The sequence below is a fragment of the Piliocolobus tephrosceles genome, chromosome 7 (genome assembly GCF_002776525.5).
Source record: "Piliocolobus tephrosceles isolate RC106 chromosome 7, ASM277652v3, whole genome shotgun sequence".
In the NCBI taxonomy this organism is placed as follows: Eukaryota; Metazoa; Chordata; class Mammalia; order Primates; family Cercopithecidae; genus Piliocolobus; species Piliocolobus tephrosceles.
The window spans coordinates 113,355,140-113,373,681 of NC_045440.1; the positions used below are offsets into that span (position 1 = coordinate 113,355,140).

The following is an 18,542-nucleotide window of genomic DNA, read 5'->3' on the forward strand; positions in this document are numbered from 1 at the left end:
TCACTAAGAACATCTGTGATTCATATGAGGAGGTCAAACTATCAATTTTTATGGGAGACTGGAAGAAGTTGATTCACAACCTAATAGATGACTTTAAGGGGTTCAAGACGTTAGTGGAGGAACTAACTGCAGATGGGGTGGAAATAGCTAAAGAATTCAAATTAGAAGTGATATCTGAAGATGTGATTGAGTTGCTGCAATCTCATGACACAGCTTGAATGGATGAGGAGTTGCTTCTAATGGATGAACAGCAAAGAAAGTGATTTCTTGAGATGTAATTTACTCCTGGCAAAGATGCTGTGAATATTGTTGCAATGACAACAAATGATTCAGAATATTACAAAGATATAGTTAATAAAACAGCAGCAGGGCTTGAGAGGATTGACTCCAATTTTGAAAGAAGATTTACTGTGGGTAAAATGCTATCACACAGCATTTCATGCTATGGAAAAGTATTTGTGAAGGAAAATATCGATTATTGATGTACATACTTCATTGTTGTCTTATTTAAAGAAATAGCCACAGCCACCCCAAGCTTCAGTAACCACCACCGTAACCAGTCAGCAGCCATCAATATTAAAGTAAGACCTTCTATCAACAAAAAGATTTCAACTTGCTGAGGCTCAGATGATTATTAGCGTTTCTTAGTAATAAACTAGTTTTACATTGTTAATACATTGTTTTTAAGACCTAATGCTATTGCACACTTAATATGCTATAGTATAGTGTAAACATAATTATATATGCAATGGAAAATCAAAACAATTCATGTGACTCACTTTATTGTGATAATCACTTTATTGTGGGTGGGCTGGAAATCAACCTGTAATATCTCCGAGAAATGCCAATAACCCCATCTCTTAAAAAATGTAGGACTCCTTAATGGACTACTTTTTCTCAAGTATTTTCCATCCAACCGGCTGAAGTTTCTTAGGAATGGGATGTAATCAGTGCCCTTTTTTTTTTCCACCCAATTTTCCTCCTCCTCCCTCTTCTCCATAGCTGTCAGACCTGCATCACGGTCTGAAGAGTCTTCCCACTTTCTCTAGATTCCTTCTCTTTATTATTCATAAGCATTTTTCCCCAAGTAAATATCTTGCACGTAATCAATATTGTAAAAATCACCTGTCTTGGCATCTGCTTCTCAGAGGACTTGAACTTAGAGTTTGGGGAAAAGATAAATAATTTGTTATTGGATGTGCAAATTGTGAGATGTTTATTAGATATCTTTTGAACAGGCAGTTAGTTCACAAATATGGAAATACAGTGAGAGGAAAGTTCTAATCTGGATGTAGAAATTTGGGAATTGACCAAGAATCAATGATATGTAAGCCATGGAATCAGGTGATTTTTATCAAGGGAGCAGAATAACTGAAGCATAAAAGAGGACTGATGATTAAGCTCTGATTTATGACCTCAATTAGAAAAGATGACTGAACAGTCAAGTGGGGATTAAATTAGGAAGGCATGAAGGACTGGAAATCAAGTGAAGGAAGTGTTTTAAGGAAGAATCTGTAATTAATCTTGCAAAATGCTGTTGATGAATCTGGCAATATGAGTTCTATGATTGGATTTGGCAATGATGGGGTCACTGCTGACCTTAAGAGAAAGTTTTACAGGAGTTGTAGGGGTGGTAGACTTATGTGAATTTTCAGGAAAGAATGGGAAGATACACAGTGAATATGCAAAGGGAGAGAGTGAGTATGGAGACTGCTGTCAAATACTTTTGCCATAAAAAAGAGAAGAGAATTTGATGTTTTCTAGAGGATGAAATAGATTCAAGGAATTTTGACGACTTTTATTTTTCTTTAATTTTAAGATGGGAAAAAAATCATGTTTGTGTGCTGACAGGAAGTAGGAAGGGGAAATTTGATAAAATACTAAGAAGAGGGGAAAAGCTCTCTGTAGCAACATCCTGGAGTCAGAGATAAAGTGTGGATGGACGATCCAATCCTCGTAAAGTGAGGAAAGGCAGAGTTAATAGGCACAGATGGAGGTAGGTGGATAAATGTGGGTGATGACTCTTTTTTAAAAAATCCTCTTCTGATTCTATTTTCTGAGTAAAAGCGGAATCCAAGGGAGGTGTTAGAGGTTTTTACTTGTCTCAGGAAAGTGAATGGACTCAGGAATTGCCATATGAGATTGCCTGGAAGCTTTAAGAACCCATTTGGGGTTGTAGGCATGAATGTAAAGTGAGAGCAGTCTGCAGGCATTGTGTTTTTTTCTGTAGGGCATGATCTACTCTACAAGGGCAGGCACAAGAAGGCATTGGACTGGATTTAATTAGAGTCAAGGTATTGCCAATTTAATACCAGGAAGGAAGAGAGGGGCACCAGAGTTGAGAGGGCAAGCAAGGGAGTGATTATAATATAATATAATACAATACAATATAATATAATATAAACATAGTGAGAACATAAGGATGGTGAGTATCCAGGTTTTCCTATCATCCTTAAAAATGTACCATGTGAGCAATTGCCTGTTGGTGAGTAAAGTTCTCCCTATGTGACATTTATCTTCCTTATATTAGTATGGCTTGGAGAGAGTTCTGGGATGGTGATGCTTTGCAAAGAAAAGTCATGAAGGAAACCATCAGAACACATCATTTGCCTGTTATCCAATATCTTGTTGGATCTGAACTGAAGGATTCATAAGACAGTTATTAATGGCTAATATTTCAAAAGAAGAGACTTTTCTTGTTAACACAATGTATCAATAAAAATATTTCTCAAGGTAGTAAGCTTATCCAGTGACAATGTTTTGCTTAGATAAATTGGGTCAGCATATCTATTTTCTGCAACAGCTAATCAAAATATTTTAATAAGCATAAGAATTCCACATTAAAACACAGAACTGAGATTCCTACCTCAGTTATTTGTGCATCTAATCCATTATAGTTGATACTACTTTGCATTAAAATGATAAATGCAACAATTTCTTATATGTTATATAAATAATATACACATAAAATAAAATATGAATATGTCACTCTTAATAGAGATACATCAGTAATTTCTTAAAATTGCTTTTTTAGGTACTCAAGCATTGCCCATATGCATTTAAATGTTTGAAAGTAGTGTTTTCTAACAGGCAGAGATTTCGTGATGAAAACACAAAAGTCGGTTGCAATGAAAGGAAAAATTGACAAATAGGATCTAATTAAACTCTAGAGCTTTGTCAGAGCAAAGGAACCTATCAGCAGAGTGAACAGACAACCTACAGATTGGGGGAAAATATTTGCAAACTATACATCTACAAAGGTCTAATATTCCAGCATCTATAAGATACTTAAATTTATAAGAAAAAAAACAAATAATCCCATTAAAAAGTGGGCAAAGGATATGAACAGACACTTTTCAAAAGAAAACATACATCCAGCCAACAATGATATGAAAAAAGCCTCAATATCACTGATCATTAGAGAAATGCAAATCAAAACCACAGTGAGATACCATTTCACACTAGTCAGAATGGTAATTATTAAAAAGTAAAAAAAAAAAAGCAGATGCTGGCGAACTTGTGGAGAAATTGGAACACTTATACACTGTTGCTGGGAGTGTAAATTAGTTCAGCCATGTGAGAGTGTGGCAATTCCTCAAAAACCTAAAAACAGAAATACCATTGGATCCAGCAGTCCCATTAATAGGTATATAACCAAGGAATATAAATTGTGTAATTATAAAGATACATGCACATGTATGTTCATTGCAGCACTATTCACAGTAGCAAAGACATGGAATAAACCTAAATGCCCATCAATTGTAGACTGGATAAAGAAAATGTATGTATACACCATGAAGTACTATCTAGCCATATCATATGAAAGAATGAGATCATGTCAGTTGCAGGGACATGGATGGAGCTGGAAGCTATTATCCTTATTATCGTAATGCAGGAAGAGAAAACCAAATACCACATGTTCTTACTTATAAGTGGGAACTAAATAATGAGAACACATGAACACATAGTGGGAAACAACACACACTGGGGCCTAGCAGAGGGTGCTGGTTAGGAGGAGAGAGAGGATCAGGAAAAATAACTAATGGGTACTAGGTTTAATACCTGGGTTATGAAATAATCTGTACAAAAAACCTCTGATGACACAAATTTACCTGTATAACAAACCTGCACATATATCCCTGAACTTAAAATAACAGTTAAATTAACAAAGAAAGTGGCTAACACGGTGAAACCCCGTCTCTACTAAAAATACAAAAAATTAGCTGGGCATGGTGGCGGGCGCCTGTAGTCCCAGCTACTTGGGAGGCTGAGGCAGGAGAAGGGCGTGAACCCAGGAGGCGGAGCTTGCAGTGAGCCAAGATTGCACCACTGCACTCCAGCCTGGGCCACAGAGCGAGGCTCCGTCTCAAAAAACCAAGACAAAACAAAGAAAGTAGTGTTCTCTAAATAGCTTAGAGAAAGACAATAATTCAATTATTTATATTTTTAAAAGTTATTGTTTCACAACAATAATTCTTAGATGTTTAAAAAGTGTTTAATGTGTTAAAACAATGGGATATAAAATTGGCAGAGTTCCTGCTTTGATTTTTTTACTTAAATGAAATTTGGTTTGCTTATATATACATTCATTGGATAAATAAACTGATATTTTATTTAACAGCAAAATTGAGTAAGCAATGACATTTTAAAACTTCTTTCTGAATACTTACATCTTGACAACATTTATATAGCTAACAGCACATTTGTAGAGAAGATGTTTAGGATCCTCCGTGATAAAAACATATATACATATGTATACACATAGTTTTTAATTTTTTTTAATTTTCCAACTACTATTTACTCTAAAGATAATATTTTTTTTAATCTAATAATGACTATAAGGTGTCACCACAGCCTTTACTTAAAAGCACCATTCCACCTCTGAGAATAAGCTGATATTTTACTTAAGGCATATTGAACTTCTCCATGCACAAGAAGTTGGCTTGCCTGCCTAAAAAATAAATTTCTATGCAGAGCTTGTGTAGGAAGAATGAAATCTGCAACTTGACTTTTAGGATTGTCGTTTTCAGGGTCAGGCAGGTTGGTGTTCAGCCCTGGCTCTGCCGTCTATAGCCTGTGTGAATTTAGGCAAGTGTATACCTTTTAATGTTTCAGTTTCTCTGTCTTTCCCTCACGCACCTTTGAACAGAATGTTAAGTACAAGAAAACAGGACCTAGTCTTGTTTAAGAAAGACTCCCTAGTCCCTGGCACACCAAAAGATCCTTAATAAATATTTGTTGAGTTAACAAATATATAAAATATGTATTTTGAAGAGTATAAGAATAGTAATTATATAACAGGGATATTTTGAGGATAAAATGGCATAATACATGATGAATACAGAGCACAGTCCTGGATCAGAGTAACTATTCTTATTAGGGAAAGTTCTAGAAAAGCTGGAGTAAGGTTACCTTCTGGGTCTAATTTCTTCTTCCCCTTCAGATTGTGGAAGGGATTTATACTACAACTAGTGGCCCTGTGCCACACTCTAGCACCCATGTATGTGTGTAAGAAGGAAAATATTTATCTTATTAATATTCATATCTCCTGAACCTTTTCTAATATTTAGGAGAAGTGGAAACAAGTTAAATGAATTAAAGTACTTTAGCACACAATCTAAAACTCATGCCATCAGTGAAAATGTTTTCAGAGCTTAACCATGCATACCAGAAAACAGGAGGTAGAACATGCGATATGTCATTGATTTTAAGGTGCTTATTTTAAATTTTTACATATCTGAAATCCGGATGCATTTTACAGTTAATGGCATCTTACAATTGACTGGCATCTTTCTTTCTTGGTAGTGCATAGCATAATAGGATGTCTTGAATAAAGTTTATGAAATATGTTATAGCTATATATTAAAGCAGTCCTCAATGTTTATTTCTTATCACCATGAACCCCTGGCAAAGAGCCTTCTAGGCATTTTTTCCCTAATATCTCACCCCCATGAAATGTTAATACCACAGATATACTCAATATGCTTATCTGTGTTTTGTATATGAAGTGATAAGATTTTTTCTTTTTCCTCAAGAACCAATTTTCTTCCCCTTGGGGGCTCTATTATATTGGAAATGTAGGTATGAAAGTGATGCATTCCTTGTTATTCTTAGGTTTTAGAATCTCATTTACTAAAATAATGGGAATCATGAGCTAGTTCTTAGCTTTAGAGGTTTTGGCTTTAATTATATAACACAATGTCTAGGAATTGTATTATTATCATGAATGTCAAAATGCCTGTAAAGTTTGAATATTTGCTATTTACCCCAACAGTCAGAAAGCTGTCCATAATATTTTTTGTTAACAAATAAAAGATCTTCAAGTTCATCCAGTGATGTCATTCAACATATATTTCCCATTTTATGAAATAAGATTATTTAATAATTTCAGTGTAGAAATTTAGGATGTTCACTACCTCACTTTCACATATTCATTATTTTAAAGCCATAACGTGAACAATACATCCATAAAGAGACATTTAAAGACCATTTGATATTCATGAAGTGCTAAGAAATATGCTGTTTTATGCTCCACATATTACACTCAGTTGGGAGAATGAAGATGTGCAATTGTTGAAGTTTTTGTGCAGACTCATGTACTGCAATCTAAGCAGTTTTGGGATTCCCACCTCTTATAGTAATAATGGGATACAGAGATCAGTTCATTTGTGACCAGTGGTTAACACGAAAAAGAAGGTAGGGATACAATCTCTGCCCATCAAATAAGGGTTTCCTCTTGTAAAGCTAATTATTATATTCAATAGCTTGAATTGATAGAGAAAGGAATAATTTATGTACTTGGATAATATCTTTAAATAGCAAAGTTGTTCAATATGTTCTTAAATATTTACTTATCTTTCTCTGAGCTATGCAGTTTAACTTCCATTTTTAAAAAATTAGTGGTGTAGAAAATTTCTACTATTAGCGATACATAAAATCTTAAACTTTTTGTATGTATTGCAATAACATTATTTTATATTTGACAATTCAAACATGTTTATATTGGCCCAGTTGTATTTGATTGTGTTAATTGGCTATTTTGGATACTCAGATGTGTCAGAACACTGTGCAGTTGTTATAGGTGATGTGAAATATTCTAGTAGACGAAGCAATGTATCAGCAAAAATTAATTAAGATGAGCAGTACTCTGAAGAGACTCATCATCAGAATACAGAAATCCACATCCCTGCTTTATCATTTTAGTAAATTGTACATAGCTTTTGTAAATAAATTGAAAATTAATTCAAAACCAGAAATCATCTCCCCCGCTGCTCCTGGTACTTGCTCTTTCTCTGCCTTTCAGTCGAAGCATCTCCATGATACTCCGGGCATAGACATCTCTCAAGTTAACACTGATATATGAGTCAGTGGCTATATTCTTGGTAAGCTTCTTTAGGGCTTCACGCTGTCTAACAGCTGCTTCCTTGAGTTTCAAGGTGAAGTAGCAAGCAGAGAAGCGATCATTAATAATAGCAATAGGCAAGGCCAAGACAAGAATTCCTGATAATATACACATGAAGGCCACGATTTTGCCTGTGGTGGTGTCTGGTCTAATGTCCCCATATCCCACGGTAGTCATAGAGGTGGTGGCCCACCACCATGCACAAGGGACACTTGTGAAGGTTGTGTCAGGAATGCTTTGCTCAGCAAAGTATTCTACAGTTGAAAATATAGAGATTCCCACGGAGAGAAATAGGAGCAGTAGGCCAACTTCTTCATAACACTGGGTGATTGTCATCCCAAGGGAGCGTAATCCTGCAATAGAACAAATGCTGTCAGTCATTGGCATCCCTCTTCTCTCTCTTCCTTCCCTTCCATCCCCTCTCCCTCTCTGCTCTCCACCCACAAACTGCATTGCACACTTAAATGTCCCCAGCGCTGGGCAATGTTCTGGGGATACAAAGTTGATTAAATCATAATCCTTGTGCTCAGGAAGTTCACAGTCTAGTTGATGGGACCAAGTTGAGAAGGCTAGAGAGAAATATAATTAGATTCATTAATTCACCTATGGAATTATTGAACTTCTACTATTAAAAAGAAGGCGAGAAGTAAGGCTGAAGGCAGGCAGGGGTGGTATGATAGGAGTTTTGTACTTTAGTCTGCACAATAAGAGGCCTTTGCGGTGTTGTATGTGGAGGGCTCATTTGGTCACATCTGCATTTCAGTGCATCATTTTAGCACTTGTTTCTAATGCCAGTTTTATGTTGTCTTGTATTTTATGTGTCTGTTTTTCTCACCTTCCTTGTGAAGTTTAACACAATCAGGAACCTGATTACCGGAAAGCCAGAAAAAGTAAACAATGGGCACCATAGCAACAAAGTGAAGCAGCAGAAGGAAGTTAGGCATTGGTGATAACCTTGACATGAGAACATCACATGTATATTCAGGGGATATTCTCAGCGGTATATCAAGAGGAGGTCTGAACTCCCAAGACACCCACTGAAACCCTAGTCCTTAATACCAAAGCTATAGGAAATTATCTCCCTTGAGTACATAAAATTTCTGCTTTCCTATAATAACAGACCTGAATACAGAATATTCCTCCATTGCACAAAGATATGGAAAATGGAACCACTAGAGAATTTACTCATTATGAAGCATTGGCTGCTTTTCCATTCCTAGATCCGAGGATTTATTAAACCCTAGGGAGACAGACCCTCGATAGTCCAATTCTGTCTCTGAAGACACTAGGTCCTAAGGGGAGTAAGAGCCCCTTATGAGCCGGCATGGTGGCTCACGCCTATAATCCCAGCACTTTGGGAGGCCAAGGCAGGCAGATCACGAGGTCAGGAGTTCGAGACCAGGCTGGCCAACATGGTGAAACCCTGTGTCTACTAAAAGTACAAAAATCAGCCCGTTGTGATAGCGTGCGCCTGTAAACCTAGTTACTTGGGAGACTGAGACAGGAGAATAACTTGAACCCATGAGGCGAAGTTTGCCGTGAGCCGAGATCACGCCATTAAAATCCAACCTGGGCAATAGAATGAGACTTTGTCTCAGAAAAAAAAAAAGAAAGAAAGAAAAGCCCATTATGGAACCAGGCTTTGAATGAACCATATGATTTATTCCCTAATACTAGAGAGGTGGTTAATAAATTGTCCACATTTTGAAATAATATCAACATGATGTCAAAATGATATTGCCTCAGAAGTCCAAAATAATACCCCTTAGAATCATTATTTGTTTTTATTCACTCACTAGAAACTGTTTCAAATGCATTAACATACTAATCATACTCTTATGATTTTGAATCTTGCTCTTCAAAGTTTGAGATATTCTTGAATTATTAACCAGCTATTTTTAAAGATCATTGAATAGTTTGAAGTTTAACTTTAAAATAATATCTTTCAGAATACCTTTATAATACCTCTACCTTTATAAAGAACTGGCCTTGATGTGTCTACATGGAATTACGTTCCTTAAATAAATTCACAACACATGAGGAGATGCATAGCATTTGTCTGGGAACACTGTTTTAATTTAAAGCAAGTGTTCAAAACAATTTTGTAAAGGAAAACAAAGTGGGTGGAATTTCTAGCATGTTATCTCTATTAACTCAGAGAATCCTCAAAAGAAAGGATGTAAGAGGGACAAGGTAATTGTTATGCCGTTATACAGATGAGGAGGCTGAGGCATGAAGAGATAGCTTATCTAGTAGAAAGCTACAGAGCCATGATTTAAACCTAGTTGTCTGGCCAAAAACCCATTATTCTATAACACCTCTCAATTTTTATTTATAATTATTACATGGGGAAATAGATCATCTATATTTAAATTTTAATAAGTGTAGTGTTGAGGCAAAAATTGTCAAATATCCTAGTCATATATTTTTAATAATTAAGAGTTTACTAAAACTTTATACATGTTTTAGAATGGAGAAAATCTTTGAAGAGGTGACATTGTGGAAATTACTGTTATTTTCCTTTTCCTTTCTTCTAGAAAAAAATGTAGTCTTTACTGGGTGTTTTTAAATTGAGTCTTGTGAAGAGTTTATAAATACTTGAAGAAAGCATCCCATTATCTGTGTCAGAAAACAAAGAGTGGTACTTGTAAAAGTTGTTAGAAACACCATTATCAAATTCCTGGTATGTGAGACTAGCTAGGAAAATGCACTACCAAAATTATATTATAATAAGTTCTAATTACCAGAGAAATGTTGAAGAAAAACATATCAGAAGTTAATTTCACTCAACATTTATTAGAAGGACAACTACCATCAACCTTTTTTAGGTGGTCAGTCAGGGCACATATCTAGGGAAATAAAATAGGGATAGTAATCTGTAGTCAATTTGTTTGTGCTAATATGTATTTGTGTCAACATATATAAAATTAATATGACATCATACTTCAGTGTTTCTCAAGGTTTTGTCCAAGAACCACCTACATCAAAGTCATTGGTGAACTTACTATTTATAAAATGTGTGCTCCTAGATCCGGCCTCAAGCTTTCTGGGGATTGGAGCCAGAAGCTGTATTTCAACAAGCTTGTCTGGGGATTCTTATTTTCATTAAGGTATGTCATAAGGAAACTCATGTACTCCAAAACATCTGACAGTTGCAGGGCCAGCCACTAATAACTACTACTGTTGGGGATGCAAGAATCATTTTTAATCAGTTCCTGTGATTTTCACTGATATTGATTATAATTTTCACGTACCTTATGTGTTTCTGTGTGTGTTATATGGAGACTTTTCTAGGAAAATATTCATTGTATTTTCAAAGGCTCTATGACACACAAAAAACTAAGGGATTTCTGTATTCCCCTCTCTCATACATCCCAGGTTAGGGACAAGAGAACCTTCAGATACTAGATAAAGCATTTCATTAGTTCACTTTGCTTTCTCCCAAAGCAAAATATTTTCATTGCTTCTTCGAAAATTTTGGAAAGGCCACCTGTGCCTAGTCATTTCTCTTTCTAAATGGCCAGAGAACGCTCTGAAGGGCTGACTTTCCCTTCTGCCAAGGAGTATATGTGGCAAGTACTTCTTGGATACTGAAGAGAAATTGGTTTATGTCCCTATATATCATATATAATTTATGTGTATCTTTTTATGTGTCATTTAGGCCTGTTTTGTCTAGAACCTTGAAGAGGCAGAGTGCCTTTAATTTTTGTAAATCTTCTGGGCAATGGTTTCAAATAAACTGAGGTTAGCAAATGGTCAAATTTTCTCTCAACATTTCTCTTATGGAGAGGACGTATGTGAGAGCTCACTTCTCTATACCTGTGATAACAACTTCAAGGTTTTATCTTCCCAATATCTCCTTAGAGGTCATGATCAGGTAAAGTATGGGAGTTGGTAGTTTTGAATATCCGTTCAGCGTTACTTTCCTTGTACTGTGGTCAAATAATGAACGCTGACATGCAATGCAAATTAAAAGTCATCAATGAAATCTGAATACCTGTGGAATGTCTGCCCAGCTTTAGCATGCGCAGAGCCCTGAGCAGCCTCAAAACCTGGACAATGCGCCCCACGTTCTCCAGCTCCTGCGTGGTCTGGCTCCCACTTAGGCTTTCTACCAGAAGAGTGATGTAGAAGGGCAAGATGGCAAGGAGGTCTATGATGTTCGGCACCTTTCTTAGGAAGCGACACCTGTCCCGCACACACAGGAAGCGGAGGACAAACTCCCCGGTGAACCAGCTAATGCACACATACTCCAGGATTTCCAGCAGCTGCAGGTCCAGCCAGCTTAACTCAGCTGACATCAGGGCCATGTTAATGATGGACACCACCACGAAGATAATAGAGATGACCCCAAAGATACGGGCAGCTGTGGAAGATCCAGGTTTCTCCAGGATATTCCAGAGCTTCTGGCGAACAGTGGGACAAGGTCCTTGGGAGAAGTCCTGTTCACTCTCATGTTGACTTTCCTGGTCTTCTGTGTCCTTCTTGAAGTCTAAAGTTTCACTCAGCTCTTTTCTTCTGAAGTATCTTGTAGAGAAAACAATTTGGTGATTAGTCAAACTTTATTAAAATACAGAAGTATAAGATAATTAAACATGGCAGGGAGGTCAGACTTTTCATTCAACGAAATGGAGAAAAATGTCTATTCATATTTTAGTTAGGTTGTGTCTTACCCACAGTATTCAGAATTTCTCCCTTAGGATAATGATTATTTTTCTTTTTTCATTTTATTTTATTTTATTTTATTTGAGATGGAGTCTCGCTCTGCAGCCCAGGCTGGAGTGCTGTGGAGTGATCTCAGCTCACTGTAGCCTCCACTTCCCAGGTTCAAGCGATTCTCCTGCCCCAGCCTCCTAAGTAGCTGGGATTACAGGTGTGCGCCACCACCCGGGGTAATTTATGTATTTTTAGTAGAAACAGGGTTTCACCATGTTGCCTGGGGGCAGGGGTCTCGAACTCTTCGCCTCAAGTGATCCACCCACCTCGGCCTCCCAAAGTGCTCGGATTACAGGCGTGAGCCACCACGACCGGCCTGGATTATAATTTTTAAAATGACACTTTCTTAGTAGAAGTTTATACATAGCAAAGCTACTTTGGATTAATACATTTTATTACCCATTTTCTGGTAACAAGAACAGATGTTTGGCAGATGGAACTTTTTTGTGTGTGTAAAGGAAATGTATTCATGAAGAAATGGTAATAATAGCCAGGTAACCTCAGAGTTCCACAATCTTTCAATCAAGGCACCAACCTTTTATCTTCTATGTTTGAAACAATTCTCCATTCAAGTTTTTCAGTCAGTGTTCCAGGTTTGATAAATGATAATGCTGCGTGCCAAATCTTTTATCCCTATACATGCATCTTTTGGAGCATGGCTTTTCTGATTCATTTATTCAGTCACCAAATATTTATTATGGGCCTGAAGTCCCTTGCCTTATACGTTAAATTAGCATACTCAAAAAAGGAACAAAGAGATTCAAAAAGTTCTATTCAAAAGTTGGCGATGACGCTTTCCAGTCCCCCACCCCCACCCCACCTGTCAACCCAGAAGTGGCCACACCTTATTGCAAGGCCTGGCTCCAGCGAAGCTTATGTAAAGCCTCAAATCTACCTGTGCCTTCCTCTCTTTCTCTGCCGCGCCCGCCTCCCCGCCCAGCCGCCGCATGCCTCCGGGGTACCTGTCCCTGCAGCAGGAATCAATGCTGAGCTCATCGATGCCCCAGTACTGGATCTCCTGCAGGAAGGAGAGCGCGCACAGCTGCTCCATGACATGCAGGCGGCCCGTGCGGTAGTAGTGCAGGACATAGCGGAACGCCTGAGAGCTGCGGTCGAAGAAGTACTCGTTGTCCACAGGGTTGGCATCGTCGCAAAGCTCCAGAGGGCTGGGCACGGCGGCCAGGGCCCCAGGGCGGCGGTAGGAAGCCACCACCACGGCCAGCTTGCCAAGGCGCGTGTGCGGGAAGCAGGACAGCGCCTGCTGCGAGAGCACGAAGCGGCTGCCGCCCACATTGACCGTGAAGCAGTCCCCGAGCGCCAAGGGCTCCCCTTCACCCTCGCTGCAGAAGACACTAGAGTCCAGGGAGGTCAGGGAGCCGCTGTCCAACGGCGAGTCCAGCAGCGCTCTGCCGCTGGAAGGCATCTCTATCCCAGTTGCCGCGGCCTGAGGGCGCCACAAAGTTGGGGACACGCCGGAAGCGTTGGTCCCGCGAGGGCGGTGGCACGGCCCCTGGTGGCGACCGGGATTCCCCGGGCTCCCGAAGGGGTTACCTCTCCCTGGCGCACTCTCTCCACCCGCTGTGTTCCTTCCTCCTCCTGCCGCTAGGGAGCCGCGAGTGCGCGGAAGCAGCGCACAAGTGGCAGAGAGAGGAGACTGGGAGCAGAGGAAGGGTCGCTCTAAGAGAAAGGATGAGGTGAGGTCCAAGCCCGACACAGTCCCTGTGCACACTGCCGGTCGCCCTGGCCCTTCTCAAACGTTGTCACCCCGCCTCCCAACTTCGCAATTGCGATTCTCAGCCCAGGAGGTGTACAGATTGAATGACTCGCTACTTGGTGGGTGGAGGGGTTGGGGAAGGGAGGAAGGAGGGAGATGTGGGGCGGAGGAGGAAGAAGAAGAGAGAAGATGACTCTTAGCTGAATGCAAGCAAGCAAGCAAGCAAGGGGGATGGCGAGACTCACTCCTGCCCGCAGGAGACCAAAACAAAAAGTTCAGAAAGCAAAGGAAGTGGTAACCGGGTCCCTTCCAACTTGAGACTTTATATTCCTCCCTCTTCTTTCACTGCTGCCTCATAGGCCTCCCCGGAGGTGTTCGCTGGGGATGTGAGCAGGTGGGGGAGGGTGCTCTGGGTGAGGGGCCCGCACCATTTTCTCCCAATTCACTCTCATTCTAGTCTGATGATCACTGACGCTCCATTTTCTTCTCCTGTCTCCCTTAGGTTTTGACCTCCTGGTTGAGAAACAAGAATAATTAATGATGACTTTTTATTGAAGCCCCAATGGGTCACTAAGAACTAGGAATGTCACTGTCAGTTCCCACCCTGTCGAGTGTACACCTCGTGTTGAGGCACTTTGTTGAGGCACCCTTCCTTTTAGCCATTTCTGTCCCTACAAGTTTCCCCGAGAGCAGGTGTTCTGAGCACAGCGGAGCTCTCATTTTAGAAGGAAAGGCAAAAAGGCAAGGAATAGAACAAGCGTGGGCTGGGGCAGAAATTTAAATAGTAACGACGGCCTCCCTCGGTAAAGGGAGAAGCTGAGGCCAGCGCCCAGGTGAGACTAGAAGTGAACCCCCGGGGCCGCTGGAAGCTGCGCGCCATCCAACCTGTTGGACTGGGGCGAGGAGGTGGGGGCGGGAGGGAAGAGCAAGTGACTCACCTGCAGCTCCTGGCACATCTGATCTGCGCACAACCGGCGCCGCAGGTAACGTACCCTTCCTTTGATCCTCTTGGTCTACACGTGAGGTCTGACTCGACCGGTCCAGGAGGGAAACTGTGCTCCAACTGAGCTCTACTCAGCGCCTGCTGCCTCGCCTTGCCTCCACCTCCCTCCGGGCTCCTGGACCCTGGGCTTAGGCTAAGCGCGTCCGCCCCGCCCGCTCTAGCCCGGAGAGCCACCCGCCCAGTGCTTCCAGCACCAGCAGAGGGGAGTGGCAGGATCTAAGGGAGGGAGGTGAGACGGCGGGGGTGGGGGCGGGGGGAGTGAGGTGCCTGGTGACACTGAATATTATATTCATCCTGAATACACTTGCAGAATTACTGCATTTGATTCCCGTTTCCCTGGATGTGCCTTTGCAAATGTTCCAGAACAAAATTTCCAACTTGATCAGTATGCTTAACTTGAGGTTAGGGCAGTTATATTAACTGCTTTGTTTGGCATGGTTCAAGGTTTTCTCATTTTCAGCAGGCATCTCAGAATCATGCATTTTTCCAGTCTTTGCCAGAGAGAGTGAACCACACTCATCTTTGTTGTTTTCTAGTACGTATATACAGAATACATATTGGAAAGCATATATTATGTATACACTTACATATATAAGTATATATTAGAAAGTATACACACACACATATTAGGTAGTATATATAAAGACACAAGTAGGTAGCCTGTTGTAGTAGAATAAGATTTTTCATAGATTGGACAAAAACGTTACTGTTCAGTTCTGACTTTGCCAACTGGCTGTGGGACGTCTAGCTATCATTTACTTCGAGGGTCTTAGTGCCTTCCTCAGTGAAATTTCAAGTTTTAATAAAAACACCCAACATTTAATGGGTGCTTACTTTATGCCAGGAAATTTGTAGGCTCTTTATTCATGCAGTACCTAATTTAATCATAATGACAACACTATGAGGTAGCATATACACATTTTGCAGAAAGGAAAAGTGAGGCACAGGGAAATTAAGTGATTTACAAAGGGCCACACAGTTCAAATCAAACCCAGGACTACATGTCAGAGGCTGCCTTCATAAACAAAATGCTAGAAACATTATTTTTTTGGTTGATAAATCAGTGTGGTTGCTTTTATTTTCTTTGTTTGCAAATTTCTAATGAAGGACAGGAGTTTAATTAGGTATTTTCATCACACTTTCAACAAAAGTTTACTGAGCTTTCACTATATACTGGCACTATTCAGGGCACTTGCAATATATCAATGAAGAACAGACAAGATCTCTTGTTGTGGAGCTTATAGTAATCCTCTAAGAATAAATGGGGGACTTCAACAAACTTTTTTAAACTGTAATATTTATAAGCATGGTTCTTTTGACAGCCATCCATTTGGTTAGCTTCTCTCCATAAAGAACTCTTCCCTACAGTAAATACAGAGATGCTAGATTTATCCGAGTCAATAGTTCATCATTCTGTATAGGTACTGTATTGTTATTATTTTTTTAATGTAATGGAGCTTTCCCCTGAACAGCAAGAAAACTCCTCCAACATCTCAATTATAGATTATTTAGGTATTGAAAAAAAGCAAAAGGCCATAGTTCTGTTAAGCCTTATTCATACTATGATTGACAATAAAAGTCTATACTAGCTTTACAGATTATGGTGAGGAAAGAGGAAAGCGTTCAAAGGAGAATGACAGCTTTAGGTGAGGCGAGAGATCTTGGACAGGTAACCAGAGGTTAGTGAAAGATGACTGAGGCTTCCAGGTCTCCTCCCCTGCCACTAAGCCACTGAACCTCAGTTGTAATGAATGTTGTCCTGTAGAATGTTATAATAACCTCTCCTTAAGAGTCAGGCTCTCTGCCACACATCTGACTTCTCACAATGATCCTATGATGTAAGCACTGTAATCCTTAGTTATGGATTTCAACTTGGATGCTCATAGGCACTAAGAAAGTAACTTTCTACCTTACATAGTGAATATGTGAAGGGGTATGTGAAAGTCTTGAAACAGGTCCTTTCTGACTCCTGACTCTGTCTCAACTGCTAACAGCCTAAATGTTTCAATTGGGCATTGATTGTAGTTATAGCAATTTACACTAATCAAGGCAATCATAACTAGAGGGATGATTAGTCAACATGGAGTATATAAATATAAATGACCCCTTTTTAAAATATAGAGTCTTGAGTAATACGAATCCCCACCTGTGCTCTGTGCCTTTCCCTTAAGTCTGTTGATTTTCCTTCCTTGATGGCCCAGGTTTTAGTAAGAGACTCCAAGGAAGAACATACCATAGAATAAGAAGGGAAATATGTCCACTTCAAGGATACTTCTTTTAGCCCTAATCCTGACCTGAGGTATAATCTGAGGTATGTCAAAGGAGAACCGCTGATAAGTAGTTGGAGGTGGTGAGGTCATGCTTTCCATTTCATTTCTACATAGCATGGGAGGAATGTGATTGTCATGTGGGAGGTTGCTCAGTACTGCAATGTAAAAACCCGACAGTCTAAAGGCTTTGGGTATATTCCCTAGTCATCAGATGTTATATTCGAGTGATTTTCCATTAAGATTCTTGTTATGAAATACTCTACTTGCTTTTGGCTTCATCTATCAATTCTACACATATCGACTTGAAATGCAATCTCCAGCGACAACTAGTATTTTTAGTTCTTTCCATTTTTATGAGTATTTTTAAGTTTATTAATGAACAGTGTATATTCTTAAAAGTTACAAATAAGATCAAAAGAAAAATCATGGCATACTTTAAACGTCTAACTCAATAACAGTTATGAAAATAAAAGTTAAAAGTCATTTTAAGCTTATTAGAAAATCCTACTGTTAAAAATATGTAACACTTCATTTAGGTTTTGAAGAATTCATGAGAATATTTATGTTAATATCATATTCTGTTTAACTGTGATACTTTTGAATAATACATTATAATATTTCTGTGAAATCATTAATGCTTATCTCTAATATGAATGTTTAAAACAATTACACAGATATGATCATAAGCCATTAAATTTTTTTAGGAAAATGTAAATTCATTATTAATTTATATCCAAAATATCACAACCTTTTTTTATAATTAGATAGACATGGGAAATATAATGAGTGAATAATCTTGAATAAACAGCTTTATAAAATTCAACTTAAGTAAAATCTAGATTTTCATTTTTAATTCCCTCACTGTAGTTTCATACATTTACACTAGATTCATTTAATTTTTATCATTCATCAACAATGCAGACAATGTTTTGTGTGAGGTATGCATATCTTTGGCTCTGTCTTTGATTTCTCAGGAACTGACAACCAGATAGATGTACCAATTGTGATGATGTTTAAAAATGTCTTTGTGTGTGAACAAAATGACTTTATCTTTTTTTCCTTCATTGCACTGGGATATGTTTAAAGGTAAAAGAAAATCTGACAAATTCTATCTATTCATCTTTCATGTGCCTTCTAGGCGCTTGGAATAAATCCTTCCAACTCTATGACAGCCCACTCTAATGCAGAATTTAGCTTAATGTGGGCTTGTTCTGGATTTCTTCCAAGGGAAGGCAATTATCTTTGGAAGTACCCAAGAAATCATTTTTATAGCCTAGTCTGCTACAGAGATAGCATGATGGGTTGCTGACGGTGATGGTGAGGATAATAATATGATAATAATAGCTGTTGCCTTTATGTGTTTAGTCCCTGTTCTGCCTTCTATGGGCTGCGTGACCTTAACAAGTTTCTTAAACCCTGTAAGTCTCATTTTCCTAA

General features: G+C 39.0%; 1 protein-coding gene across 1 annotated transcript; it reads right to left on the reverse strand.

Moving 5' to 3' along the window:
* Nucleotides 1-2,795: 2,795 nt before the first annotated feature.
* Nucleotides 2,796-14,994, reverse strand: KCNV1 (potassium voltage-gated channel modifier subfamily V member 1). Its single transcript, XM_023223214.1, has 4 exons — nt 14,771-14,994; nt 13,081-14,345; nt 11,400-11,929; nt 2,796-7,755 (listed from the first exon to the last, which is right to left on the reverse strand). The coding sequence occupies exons 2-4, from the start codon at nt 13,539-13,541 to the stop codon at nt 7,244-7,246; spliced, it is 1,503 nt and encodes a 500-aa protein (XP_023078982.1). The 5' UTR covers nt 13,542-14,345; nt 14,771-14,994; the 3' UTR covers nt 2,796-7,243.
* Nucleotides 14,995-18,542: the final 3,548 nt, after the last annotated feature.

Excerpts from the sequence above, each read along its gene's own strand:
- KCNV1 (XM_023223214.1), bottom strand. The coding sequence starts at position 13,541 with ATGCCTTCCAGCGGCAGAGCGCTGCTGGACTCGCCGTTGGACAGCGGC. Across the intron at positions 11,930-13,080 it reads GATTCCTGCTGCAGGGACAG|ATACTTCAGAAGAAAAGAGC; the intron begins GTACCCCGGAGG and ends TTTCTCTACAAG. Across the intron at positions 7,756-11,399 it reads GCTGGGCAGACATTCCACAG|GATTACGCTCCCTTGGGATG; the intron begins GTATTCAGATTT and ends GTTCTATTGCAG.